At 41.5% G+C, this 14186-nt stretch overlaps 1 protein-coding gene across 2 annotated transcripts; it reads right to left on the minus strand.

The window, feature by feature from the left end:
* Positions 1-404: 404 nt before the first annotated feature.
* On the minus strand, positions 405-10814 carry nek3 (NIMA related kinase 3). Of its 2 annotated transcripts, none has more exons than XM_076282287.1 (14): positions 10769-10814; positions 10206-10346; positions 9973-10063; positions 9456-9553; positions 9236-9319; positions 8723-8790; positions 8518-8604; positions 8256-8310; positions 7866-8069; positions 6559-6661; positions 5959-6105; positions 5460-5594; positions 2102-2216; positions 405-1261 (listed from the first exon to the last, which is right to left on the minus strand). In XM_076282287.1, the coding sequence occupies exons 2-14, from the start codon at positions 10320-10322 to the stop codon at positions 1195-1197; spliced, it is 1371 nt and encodes a 456-aa protein (XP_076138402.1). In that variant the 5' UTR covers positions 10323-10346; positions 10769-10814; the 3' UTR covers positions 405-1194. The 2 variants fall into 2 exon arrangements, with proteins under 2 accessions (XP_076138402.1, XP_076138403.1); XM_076282288.1 differs by lacking the exon at positions 10769-10814 and adding an exon at positions 10684-10709.
* Positions 10815-14186: the final 3372 nt, after the last annotated feature.

The raw sequence follows: 14186 nt of genomic DNA on the forward strand, positions 1-14186 counted from the left end.
ATCAGCATAACATAGATCATCCACGTTTTGGGCCAGTCTGAATGTCGTGAGCTTAAAGATTGTTTCTGAAGTTCATTTGTTGCACCCTCGTGGCACTTCAGCAGCCAGTGTGGTCACAGCCCCTTGCGTTCCCCAAATATTAACAAAGTAGCACTCACAAAAACTGTTCAATAATGTTAGCAATGTTTTAATTGACTTAAACACGGATTTAACGTTACCTAGCGCCGCTGTGATCAAAACGAGAAGGCTTTTGCAAGTGTTTTGAGCTGTGTGTAAGCTATTTGTGTGCGTGTGTGTATGCATGCTGTGAGGAGGTAGCAATGGAAACCTGAGAATGAGATGGAGTTTGAAAGTAATTGTGGTGAGTAATTACTTAATATTAACTTAGACTGGCAAACATCAGGAAAACTCGGGAATCAGGTTTATTCTGTTACAAGCAGAGAGGGTAAAAAAATGGTCTATGGTCTTAGGCCATGGCCAGAGGCCAACCTCTCTCTCTCTTCTTCAGTTCTAGTTCTAGTTCTCGTTCTAACTAACAATGTAAGTTAGTCACTTTTGTATGAGTTAAACAAAGAAAGAATTTGGCAGCAAAACAAGCCTACGTGGTTGGTTCTCCAGATGGCATCAGACACACCTACTCACACCTACTTCACACCTACCCATTCTTATCTGATCAGCATGAGGAGAGATATCCTATACATCAGAAATATCACTTATAGAACGTTCCAAACATTCTTACAATTAAATCATTACAATCATTGTACTAAGACTATTACAATGATACCAAACATGAATACATTTACATTTCATGACATGGATACAGTAGCAAGGTAACATCCTTTGTCTTGTGGATCTGATAGCCCTTGGAACCCGTACATTAGCATTTCATTGGGGGAGGGGAGGGTGTCTTTGTTTCATGCCAAGAGGGGCCACATGGCTAACTAAAACTAGTCTTGAAACTCCAAAATTATTGCCATCAAGTTTCATTATAGCATTTGTAATCAAGTGGAATGGATTTGACATGGACGTTGGAGATATTACTATAACAGTTTTAAAACAGCACTGATATTTTGTGTGTGTGTGTGTGTGTGTGTGTGGGGGGGGGGTTCCAAACTAACAATTATAAAAAGTCGTTTAATGGCTCCGACACCCATGAGATCAGCATTAGCATTTGTGGAAAATGGTGATAAAATATTAGTGTTCAGTAGTCAGTTTTTCCAGTCCATCCAACAGGTCAAAATGAGTCTCTTCCTCAAAGTCCCTGCAGGTAACAAACAAAAACAAAACACATGGAGTGAAAGTGATACTTTTATGTTTATGTTTATAGTTCTTAGCAGATGCTTTTGTCCAAAGCAGCTTTAACATCAATAAACATTACATTAACAGTAATTAACAGCTACAAGTAAAGTAATATAGCCTAAATAAAAATAAAACAATAATAGACTTAATAGAATTCAACATTTAACATGTAAAACACAGTGACTGTCTACAAGGAATCGAGGAATCATAGAACAACAAGCGTTTTCACTGTGATATCTTAGTGTTGAGGGATAGCCAACATTGTAGATGGTCATCAGAGGACTGCAGTGGGCAAGAGTGGACAGGGAGAGGGGAGACATGGGTCATGGAATTAAGATAGCAAGGTGCAGATCCAGTAAGTGTCCTGTAGGCCAGGAGTGAGGGATTTGAGTTTAAAGGGAAACTCCGGTGATTTTCACAAAGATCTCCATTTTTCGAGGTGTGCAGTAAAATGCTGCAGTAAAACTGATTAAAAAAACTGAGGCTTTAGCTACTTTCAATGCTTCAGTCACAGATAAAATAGCAGTTTTGATAGAATGACAAACCAGAAACCAGACTGTTTAGGGACTAGTAGGTAGAATGGTGCAGCATAATATTTGTTCACAAAAAAAAAAAAAAAAGACTAAAATATGAATATTAATTCATTGGTCATTAAGTGAAACTAACTGCAATTAGGTAACTCTCAAACTTTTTATGGGTATTTTAGGGGGTCACAATGCTAATTTTGCAGGTCGCTGAGTACTTAAGCCATTCATGGGGTATTTTTATTCACATGGTAGTTTTATGGAGATGTCACACTCACGTATCCTCATCATCCGACCGGGGGTCCAGCCTGCTCTCATCAATGAGGTCATCCTCAGGGCCATCAACAGCATCATCCTGTCTATCAGCCAAGGGGCCAAGAGGAGGGCCTTCACCTGGGAGGCGGAGCCAACATCAGATACATCTTACAGCTGCTTTGGGAGTCAGAAGCCCTTTCACTGGAATTCAGAACTAGCTTCATTGGGAATCGGAATCAGCATGGGTAGCCACATTTACATGGACACTTTTAATCTGATTAGAAACAGAATAACGGCTAAATCGGAATAAAAATTCTCATAAACACCTCAATCGGAATAAAATTTCTGATCCGAATTTTTTTAATCGGAATGAAAGAGGTGGTGTAGTCCATTTCTATTCCAATTGAACAGCCATGTATACGGTCAATCGGATTGCCTGCTGTATCTTCTCAAGGAAAAGTAGGCAACAACGGCTATTCCGATCAAAAATTCTAAAGCGCTTGAGAGCACCTGATCGGAATAGAACGTACCCCATGTAAACAAACATTTTTTTTAATCGGAATGACAAAAAAACTGTCCATGTAAACGTGGCTACTGGGACTCAGAATCAGAATGGAAATAAAAATCAGGTTTACTGGAAGTAATAAAACAAATTCTCTCTCTCTCCCATTTGTCAGATTAAAAAAGGGTGGTATGTTTAATGTTTTTAATATAGACTGACGAAGTTTAATATAGACTGAGGTGTCTATATTATTACTATACTATAGAAGTGCCAAGATGACTCACAACAAAATTACTTTTTTCACACTAATTAAAGTTTCCACCCTTTTACAAGGCGGCAACTGTCATCAAAGAAACATATTCGCACTGTTGAAAGTATGAATCATCAGTGCAAGGTCACCAAGGCAGTTAGTATTCATTAAAAACACCCAGCACTTTACAAAGCAATGATGAGCTTTTCTCAAAGTGAGAGAAGAAAAAAATAAAATAGTTTTTGCACTTAATAGGAGACATTCTCAGTTATTAGCAGTTCTAGCTTCCAGCTAAAGCATATTACAGCTATGAATAGACGTTAATTTCATTTTAAAACACTGAGGGCTCTATTTTGGCGATCTAAAACTAAGCGCAAAGCATATTTTTATCATGACGCAAAGCGTATTCCTATGTTACACTCAGATTTTTAACCATGCGCGTCTCTTTTATTGAACAATGCGCCAGGGGTGTGGCAATTAACAACCTAAGGTGTGGTCTTGGCGCATTTATAGAATAAACCTGGTCTATTGCGAAAGGCGCATATGAAGCACAGCTGAAGACGCACTGTCAATGAGCTGTAAGCAGCAGCTCCTCTGCAGGATAAATGACCTTAGGTTTTTTTATTCAGTCATTCGAATATTATTGGGGTAAGTGTTGCTTTTTTCAGGCTATGTTTTCGATGGTAACCCATTGTCAGTCAATAGTGAAAGTAATTAACTGTGTATAACTGTTTGGCGTTGACTATGACACCACAGTGAAGTTAGTTAGACTAGTACAGATGTGTGTAGGCTATACTCTGCTAGGTTAGTATAGCATGGTTTAGGGGAATACCTGTTCCATACGGTCTCGCGTGCAAGTAGATTCCTTCAAACGCGCCGGTGACTATCAAAATACTGATACGCTGTTTGAAGTTACGCTGGTTGTTGTTAAAGATAATGACAGATGTCATTTTCATTGGTTTAAAGGTGTCCTGCCACACAAAACCGTTTTTAACTTGTATTTTTTAAAATATGTGTTTGTGTTATGTTGTGAATGTGAAAATGAACTGCTACCTCCTCTGTCAGCTCTAGCCACTGAAAAGAAATAAGCGGAGAAATCAGGCCAATTACAAAAGCTGGTCCATCTGACGTGGTGTTGACTGAGCTCATTACTATTCATGAGCTTGCCCAGTTAAGACCGCACCCACAGAATTCGTCTAGCTCAGTGACAGTTTTCGTATAAAAGGATGGCTGTATGTCAACGGGCTTGTGCGCTATTCACGAATAGAACTTCAACAATGCACATGTTGCCCAAGAACCCAAAGTTGAGGATCAAATGGCTTTAGTTTATTTTTTGGAACAATATATACAATATAGCCACAACACTATAATTCGAAATTAGTTCTCTGTTCATCACATTTTGAAGAGTGACTTCCATCAACTTTGGTGAGTTCAGCAGAGGCTTCGCAAAAAGGTTGAAGTTTGGAGCAGTACCATCGCAGCGGTCTACGACTAGTGCCCAGCCCGTAAGTAAAACGTTATTGTCAACTCAAGAAAATGTTATACAGGTTTAATGCACTTACTAGCCTAGCAGGTTTTATGTCCATTTGGACAATGCTAGCACTCGCTACTAGCCAAGCTAAGTTAATTAACTATAGCCAAGTTATAACAGCTGTCGAAACTGACTAGCTGTTAGCCAATCAGAGCCAAGCAGCTTAGCTCGTTGAATATTAATGAGAACTGGCGCAAATCGAGCTGAGTCTTCATGCAGGCTTTCTATACCACTATAAGAATGGCTTGAAACAAGGTAACCAAGGTGTTTTTTCTACAAAAAATGTTACAGAGTCCATGATAGAACTTCAGACATTACCACAAAGTAATGAAATACGTGTGGCAGGGGACCTTTAAAGGATTTTACGCCCAAAACACACCCATGAGTGATTAAGAAACATAAGACCAACCTTTTTGCGCCAGGCGCTGACGTTTGATAAAAAAAACTACCCCCAATGTGGACTAGACAAATCCCAAAATTTGTTTCAGCTATTTTCCAGTGACCGTGTGTTTTAGATCGCCAAGATATAGCCCTGATACACTCTCTTGATGAAATATTTCACAGTTAAGAGATGTTCAGAGTCCAGTATATACTACTGTATGCATGCCATTAAATCCATGAGGATCAGATTCACTGTGAGAGGTTCATGATGAGGACAGGTGGTGATGGAGGATAAACTGTACTGCAGACATAACTTCATCTGGGGGGAAGGCTACAGTCACTGTCACCTCATTTCACTGCTCTGACAGATCAGACACTGGAAGTGAGCAGGCAAATAAGACGCACATAGTTAGTGAAGAAACAGAGAACTCGGAGGAACTCTGGAGGAGACTGAGCCGGGAAAAATCTAACTTCCCTTCCCTTCTCCATCACCATCGATGACATCTAGTTTTTTGAGGAACATTTTTGAATTACAAAGCTTGGGGAAAAGAAGTCCCAGGCATATACAAATGTGTAGAGACAGATAGACAGACAGACACACACATACTCTCTCTCTCTCGCTTTCATTCTCTCTCTCTCTCTCACACACACTCTCACACACACACACACACAGCCACTCACACATACACACACACACACACAAAGACACACACACACCTTTTCGGTGTATAGTGTAGGTTTTGAAAGCCGTGCTGAGGCTGGCTTTCTCCAGCAGGCTCAGGAGACGCTGCGGAGGCTCCCGGTCCCACCGTCTCCTCTCTCTCTTCTGCGGCGCCTCAGAGGCTACAGACTCTACAGACCAGAGATGAAAACGTCTTGCTCATCTCGTTTCTTTTTTAAAAACATCACAGCTTCAATGATAATTCAAGGACATCCCATTTTATGGGCACTATTCAATCCTTTCAAATTATCTTCATGAAATACTGTCAGAGGCTCAGGACATCACAATCTGACAAGACTGAATCATTAAATTATTTTAGTGCACTGGGTGTACACCGTGTTATAGGATATAAATGCCTTGCAATGCTTTGGCCAGCAGTCAAGCAGCAGGATATGGTTAGTATGTGAAGAATGGGTTACTGAACAATCTGAAGAATGTTACTGGTTAAGAGTATGTGACTGCATGAGCGCTGTGCTTTATGTCAGACACAATTACCTGAACATGCCTCGAGGTCACCGATAGGCATGCTGTCCGAGGAAATGACATCAGCATTTTTGAGGACCTCCAGGACCGTCTCGGAGGGGCCTGCAGCCCACCTCCGGCGAGGCCTCGATTCTCCTTCGTGACTCTCCCCAAAAGTGCCTGATCAAAAACACACACACACACACACAAGCTGCACATCCAACAAACCCTGAGGCAGCAGGCTTTCTTATTTTCCTCCTAACTCCCATGTCATTCGAAAAGTTGGGGCTCTTCTTCATTAATATTTTCCACGAGAGTTAGATGGTGAAAATCTGCTTGTAGGACAGTCATAATAAAATACTGAGCATAAATGGAAGACTTCATGCATAGTAGTGGTGTAAAGGTACACATATTCATATGGAACCATTTAGGTACTGGACATTAGGTTCAATACAGAAGTTTACCGAATGTACCATCTTTAACAGTAATCAGCAGTAGGCTTTTTTGCTTGCAGACCATTTTTCACATTTGGGTTCCCACACAAACATTAAGTAGCAGACCATATGTCAAAAACAGCACTTTATGAGGCTTTTTATGAGGTGTTAAAGACACACAAACTTTCAGTGTACATACTCTCCACTGTCGAGGCGGTGAGAAGTGTCTTCTGACCAAGTAGTTTGGCCACCGCTTTACCATCCTCTCTCCTCCAACGTTGAACACGCTCGGTCTGTGGTTTCTAAATATAAAAAACATTTTAACCACCACGAACAACACACTTCGCGTGATATATTGCAAAATGAGAGCGAGCCAACAAACAACAGGATGTGTGAATGCACACGGGGTAAAAGTGTGGGCAAGAGCTCATCTTTGCAGGGAAATTCCGCAAAAGCATCCGAATGCCACTATACTGTCAGGTGATCATACTGTTTTATGGGTAGACAGTAGGGCTGCATGATTATTATCACAATATGAACCAAAGCAATTACAGCATAGTCCTTTTAGGCAAGTCCCTCCACTCGGCGGCCACATTGCTTTTTGGGCACTCATCGGGCATCTATTTTGGCAGAAATGCATGTGCGCAAGGCTTCATGACACCAACCTTTCTCCAGCGGTGAGATCACAACACATGATTGGCTCAATGTATTTACAACACACCACATGATTGGCTCTATGTATTCACATGTCAACGTTTTGCCGCAGAAGGGGTGGGATGTGTGTAGGCAACTGCCATATTGGCATTACAAATGAACCCCATGCATTTCTATAGAGGATGTTTTGAGTGCTGTGTCTCCTCATTAAAAAGTCTCTGATTACAGTACCTAATCGCAAAAGCTACAAATAATCATGCACATGTCACATTTTTTATTTTTATATTCATTTCATCCTCCTTGACTATGCCACTTCTGCTTGGTGGGTGTGCGTAGTGCGTGAGGGGCACAGAAATTGGTAATTGGTGAGCTTCTTGTGCACCGGGCGTGTTCACCAATCAGGGGTAGCACAAGTTAAAGAGAATATTAAACTGAATCAATTAATTGACATTCATAAATTTGCAATAAAAAATCGCAATTAGATATTTTGCCCTAGTAGACAGATGTCAACATAAGCACACATGAATATCAATGAGATATAAAAAAAAAAGCTTAAAGACCTCATGTCCTACAAGACCATGGGAAACCACTAACTGGGCCGAGTTGGCTCTGATTTCGCTTCGCTTGTCATTTCATCACCCATGATCTCAGTGTTGAGGAACTGATCACTCTAGTCAGCGTGGGAAGCGAGTGTTGGAAGCTCTGTAACATGACCCTGTATAGTGTCACTCCTGGACTGCATGCTTTTCATTTCCAACAGGAAGTGGCTGGTGAGCACTAAGGCTCTACTACACATACTGATGACACTCGGAGCGCACCAGGAAGATGAGCTCCAGATGCTGGCGGATGTACCTCGGCAGTCTGCAGATGTTTCTGCAGCAGCCTGGAGACGCGGTGCGAGGTCAGGATGGTCTGGACGGAGGGCCGGTCCCTGGGGTTGGTCTTGAACATGTGCTTGATCAGGTAATGGAGCTCGTACGGGAGGTGCTTGGGCAAAGGGTCGTAGGCACCTCGACATACTTTCAGGATCAGGCTCTTCCAGCTGCAGGCCTGGAACTAAAAACAAGGACCAGAGATCGAGGAGAGTAGGGGGGAGGACAGGAGAGGGGGAGACAATTCAGAAGGAGATGACAAGGACATTTAAATGTAGGACAACTGCCTGGATTCAGACAACTGATATCCCAATATATTTGTTCTATATTTATGTACATGAAATTTAACTAGGGAGAGATAATACATTACCGGGTGCTTAAGAGTGCAGAGCTCATATAGCACACAGCCCAGTGACCACACATCACTGCAACACACAAACAGAGAATAATGTTTTTGACCAGCGTCTGAACGGCTCTTCGATTAAACAGTAAACCTATCCAAGCCCAATTACAGAAAAAGCATTCAGTTACACAAACGGACAAAAGCTGAACAAGGTCAGACACCGAAAGGGGTTCACTTTGATATACTGGGCTGCATCAGGCAGGGATAGTTTGCACAGTATATACCATACCTTTTGTTGTTATATGGTTTACTGTCCCAGATTTCTGGAGATACATAATAGGGAGTACCAACGTATGTCTGAGCACAACCTTCAGCACTGCACCAAAATACACAAAAAAAAGCATGAAATTTAGCGAAGCATAACAGGATTTCTCGTCAATATGACTAACAAAAGACTTTGAAAAACGGGAATTTCTGTGCTGCCTTTCCGGTACCTGCTCAGAAGACAGGCCGAGCCAAAGTCTCCCAGCTTGACTGTTCCATTGTCTGTCAGGAAAATGTTCTGCCGAGGAAATGAGAGGGAAGTGAATAATATCATTTTTTTGTCATTATCACAATAAAAATCACCCACTGAGTCAAAAGGTGATGGGTCACCTTCACAAAAAATAGAGGCACTAAAATAAATGTGTCTGTCAGCAAAAGTTTATCTAAGAGCTCAACGCTGATTGTTTTTCCTGCCTCTGAAAAGACTTGCCTCATAAAATAAAGAGTGTTGGGTGGCCACTCCATTCCAGCCCCCAACCCCCATAGGGCTACTCACACTGGTCAATAAAATTTAAAATGAGGGAGCTAGATAATTACTCATGCGTTTAACACAGTACAAAACTGGGGACCCCCTTGCATCCAGCTACTGTAATAAACAGCCTTGACCTCTACAAGTTCTGGGCCGTTGATTCAGGGCGCTCTTAGTGAAAGTCACATTCAGTCATCTGATAAAAAAAATGTACCTTGGATTTCAAATCCCGATGTAGGACACGCTTGTCGTGGATATGTTTGGCACCTGAGCACATCTGGGCGAACCATTTCAAGACCTACAGGACGAGGGTGCGAAGAAAACAAAGGAGTTCATTCCCCTCGAGAGACTGCTGACATTCACTCCTCATTAGAAGTGCTTTAGTGGAAAGGTTGGCTTACAGATGGTAGCATTTGTTATCTTTTTTGTCTTACAACATCCTCAGAGAAATGTGTGTTCTTCTGCTGACGGATCCTTTGAAGCAGGTCACCTCCACCACAGAACTCCATGGCAATGTACAAATAGCTGTCAGCTGAGAGGATGAATCATACGAAAGAGAATGACTGGTGACATCTCATTTCACATGTTTAGACCACAAACACTGTTGTTGCTAAATACTCTTGCAAGTATGTAATATTTGTGTTCTGAAGAGAGGATAGAACAGCAAACAGGGAGTGCACTGCATTCCATTATGTATTTCCCGATGTAGCCTAAATGACACAGGTGTGTGCACAATCATTTTGCAGATTTTTTTTTGTAGAATTTCTGGTTCTAATGGCATGGGAACTCCTGCTTGTTGGTTTACTTTCTTTACTTTATTTGAGGTTTGAGGTTGATCTACACACATTGTGTCAGGAGCCCTGCTAGAAAATTTGAGGCATATGACAAACAATGATCCCCCCCTTCATTTTCTATATGGAGAACATGACATCCAAAATTGCTTAAACGGACCTTCAAATGAATCCTTAAAGGCCACAATATTTGGATGCTTCATTTTGGCCAGGAGCACTGCTTCTCTTCTGGACTGTGCTCCACTTCGAGCCTTCTCAAAAACACAAAGAAAGAAAGAAAGAAAGAAAGAAAGAGAGAGACTTAACCATCTGCCTTGACAGCGTATAACTAGCCACATTGCAGGTCTTAAGGCTATTGCATAATATTGTAGGGTATTGCATATTGTAGGTTACCTTTGGAATTTGGATTTCTTTCAATACCCATTTTGTTTCACAGTTTTTAGACTGGACCAATAGGGCACGACCAAAGGATCCCTCCCCAATCACTTTCAGGATCTTGTAGTCATCCATACCGACGAAGAAGAAGTCCTGTAGCTGGGATGGGACACAAAAACACCCAATTATAGAAAGGCTAGCGAGAGACTGGATTCAGCTACTTAACGAGCAGTGGCGTACGAAATTGATGATCACTTAAGCTACAAGTCATACTCGACGATGATATCATATCACTTAGGCTACTTAGGTTAGCCTACTTAGCCTATTATCGACCACTTTACAATTCCGAACAGGGGTGTGGTGCGGTGCGTGCATGGGTGGGTGCTGTTTGTCTGTCTTTGTAATCTAAAATGCAGAGCTATGTGAGGATTAATGCAGTCGTATTCGGTTTAGCACAAAACATATATCGTGAGTTAACAGCTTGAACCACATTTACTTGCACATAGGGGTGGTAATCGTCTGGACTGTCTAAAGGAATAAGTAGGTGCAAAGAAGAACAATGAAATTTCACTTCCACTTACACGGGGCAGAGTCGAATGTGCATGCTTGTTCCGTGTTGATAAGTGACGTAACACATGCGTCACTGCCCAAGCCTCAACCAAAGTTGTTGTTTTGACTTTTATTAGACGGAAATAAGTCGTATCAAAGAACGACATTTTGTTTAGGCCTACAGTTAAATGGCTGTTTAAGGGTTGCATTTATACATACATGCATTTAGCCTACACGAAAACGTCAACGTTACTGCTTTTTTGGCTTTTTTGTTGAGGATCATTTCACATATTTTTGACCAGCAGGTGGCAGACAAGACCTGGGTGATCGGACTGTCTTTAAAAAGCCCTTGGATTCATCCTGATCTCTTGATGTTATCTTGCGGATTAAGTAATGTTTCAACAACTAAGTCACGTTCAACAACTACCACAATGCAAAAACACTAGAAAACTGAACTATTTTCTGATCTCATGATGTCCATGTCCAAGTTGCCAGCAACTCATACCAAGTCCAGCATCCTCATGCATTATTCAACACTGAAACACTGCTGTTTTTGCATGGAAATATTGTGATTGAGTAATTTGATTGATGTTAATAAAAGCTGAAGGCTGGAGTGGAAGCTGGCTAGAGCTAAAAATTTGCAGTTTGCCATAGGCCTAACAGTTTTATAGGGCCTAGGCCTACTGTTTGATTAAAATAGCAGCTGTCCATCAGTCTGTGTTCTGATCCACATCAGAGTTCTAGAGTCAATTATTCTCTGGGTATTCTTAAGAAAAGCAAATGGTAATATACTCTGGTGGATATATGCTGTCAAGACCACCAGGGCCTCTTGAACTAGGTGGTTTCCATTATAAGGAGAAATCAAGCATCAGACCAACATTCTTTGGCAGGAAATATCTAAGCAACAAATTAGCTTGTTCTTTTAAACTGTTGTTTTTAGCATTGTGTTGCCTGCTTTAGCCTTTGTTAAATGTGGGGTTGCAATGTATAGGCAAAGGGATTGATTTGGAGTCACTTCAAATATTCACCCCAAAAAATGACCACTACCACTGAATGCAAAGTTTGCATGCATTGCCTATGACAGATCTGAATTCATTCATTGTGAATCCGGGAATGTGATCATATGAATTCAGGAGCCATGTCTTATTTTCAATACTTGCAGCAAAGGAGTAAACCAAAAAGTAACACCCTTCGCATATAATATACAAAGCAAAAGCACTCAATGTTTTGTTGAGGGGGAAATGGTTTCAGGGTAAGTCTTTTTGTATCTTTTATACTAACATGAAAGAGTGACTTCTGATACAGCATCAATCCAAAAAGCCCGGTGGGTTCAAATCCATTGGATGGAGTAGTCATTGAGGATTAATATTAAAGTCTGAATGTAAGATGTTTCTTCACAAAAACCCATTCAAGGCTGATGAAAACAAAGGGAGACATGGCAAGCATCCTGAAATTAAGAGCATAATGCCATGACTAACTCATTATTTTCTTGGCTTTAATCCTCCAGTGGAAAAATATGTTGTTATTGCATGGAAATGGGTGAAAAGCCAATGCAACCATATTAATATATGCTGTGTGTTAACTTTAGCCCATCAGCGTTATCACTTCTCTGTACCCGGTTGTCTTCTGATTGACTGTGTGCTACTTGACATGGACAGGGCCATCAATTATCATGATGCACAGGAAAATAAATGGGTTGGGAGGAGTAAAAAAACTCACGTGTGAAATTCTGGCAGGCGGAATATTTTTTTTACGGTCAGGCATGGCGTAATTGCATGTTATTAAAACTGATGGCTTTGGTTTTAAAACAGTAGATTTAAATGTGTTTTACTGGGCTATCATGAATTCAGCGGCATTCGCCTAAAATTTACTTTCAACGCAACGTGTCCATGCTTCACCAGTTAATCCAAAGCACTTGGCGAACTGAAAGCAGACATGCTCGATAGATGCTCTGGTTTTGATTGGGCTGAGGTTTTCATCACCTTTCTCTATTCGCTCAGAACTAACCCAAAGCACATTGGCCAGAGGGGGATGGCTGCCAGACGAGATAGATTAACACAGCTTTCTGCTCTGGCAAGAAGTATAGGGAAGGGTCCACCCAGCTGTGTTTGTTCTGGGGTTCAACCTCCATATCCTTTCCCTCCCCCATCTCCTCCCCACACCATTCCACCCCGTTTTATTAGAGCAACACACCCTTCAACACATCCTCCCCCACCCTTTGAATGTGTCTGGGTGTGTTTGCATGCATATGTATGTATGTGTGTCTGCATTTGTTTGTTTTTGTATGTGTTGTGTGTTGGGGTGTGGGGGTTGCTGCATTGCAAAACCAGGGTTTGGGACGCAGGGTTTGTGAATGTTTCCAGTTCACACAACACCCCCTGTCTCTCGCTCAGATGGGGCCCTCAACTGTGTACTGACATGCTAAACATGAAGTGAGTGAGGACGAGGAGGGGTCCGCCCGCATTGTGCGGAGATTGTTTTCTGTGGCCTTAAATTTTGTCAGCTGTCTCTCAAGGCCCTTTGATTTCAAGCTGTTTATTTTTTTTCCCACCCCAAACTGTTCCATTCAGCGTAATTGTGTGAAAAAACGCTGCCCGCTCTGGCTCCTCAAGAGACACTTTCAGAGACGCTGCGATGCTGCCACTCGGAAAGTTGCATTGTTAAACCTCCTCGCTCGCACCATCTACATCAATTCAATAGATGCAAAATTACAAAGGCAGTCCACTGATGTGCAATTACACAGTGTAGCGACTGTCGAGAGAGCGTATTTTACTTTCAGATTCTCCAAATGTGCAGCACAAAGTGAGAGAGGGTCACAGAAATCCATCATTGCTGAGATTGTTTAGCGAAAGGAACGTTCATGTTTACATAATGTTGTCTGGAAGTGATCCTGCAGTTTTTGTTATTGTGACACATCTGACTGCGATCACACCACAGATTAAGAAATCCCTTGCAGGGAAGTAGTTGCACTGTGAACTATGCACGGTTTTATCCTTGAACACAAGTTCAACAAATAAACCTTCTTAACTGTTGCATATACAAGGAAAGGGCAGCTGGAACACAATGAACAGTACAATCTGTCTCTATCTTCTCCGTCTGTCTCTCTCTCTCTCTCTACTTCTCTGTCTCTTTTACTCTCTACAATTGACTCCCTCTACTTCAAATAACTGGAGGAAGACAACATGTGTCTGACCAATGCACATGACTGGTCTAGAAATAGATGCTTGACCGGTAGGGATATCATGTGGAAATGTAATGATTCATAGAGGCTCATCTTACTGCATTATGTAGTCATTACACTAAAGGCTTTTCTGCATTACCTTGTCCTTCCCATTCTGGAAGGGGAGATGGATATACCTGCAACCTTGAGTGAATAAACTCCATTTGTTATGCTATTGGGGTATTCCAGTGACACATTTTAATAATATCAGTTGCGTTGAGCCTCCCACA

The sequence above is a fragment of the Alosa pseudoharengus genome, unplaced genomic scaffold, assembly GCF_046254945.1.
Source record: "Alosa pseudoharengus isolate Yale_2024_CS ecotype anadromous, Long Island Sound unplaced genomic scaffold, YU_APseudo_1.1 YU_APseudo_1.1_scf_13, whole genome shotgun sequence".
Taxonomy (NCBI): Eukaryota; Metazoa; Chordata; class Actinopteri; order Clupeiformes; family Clupeidae; genus Alosa; species Alosa pseudoharengus.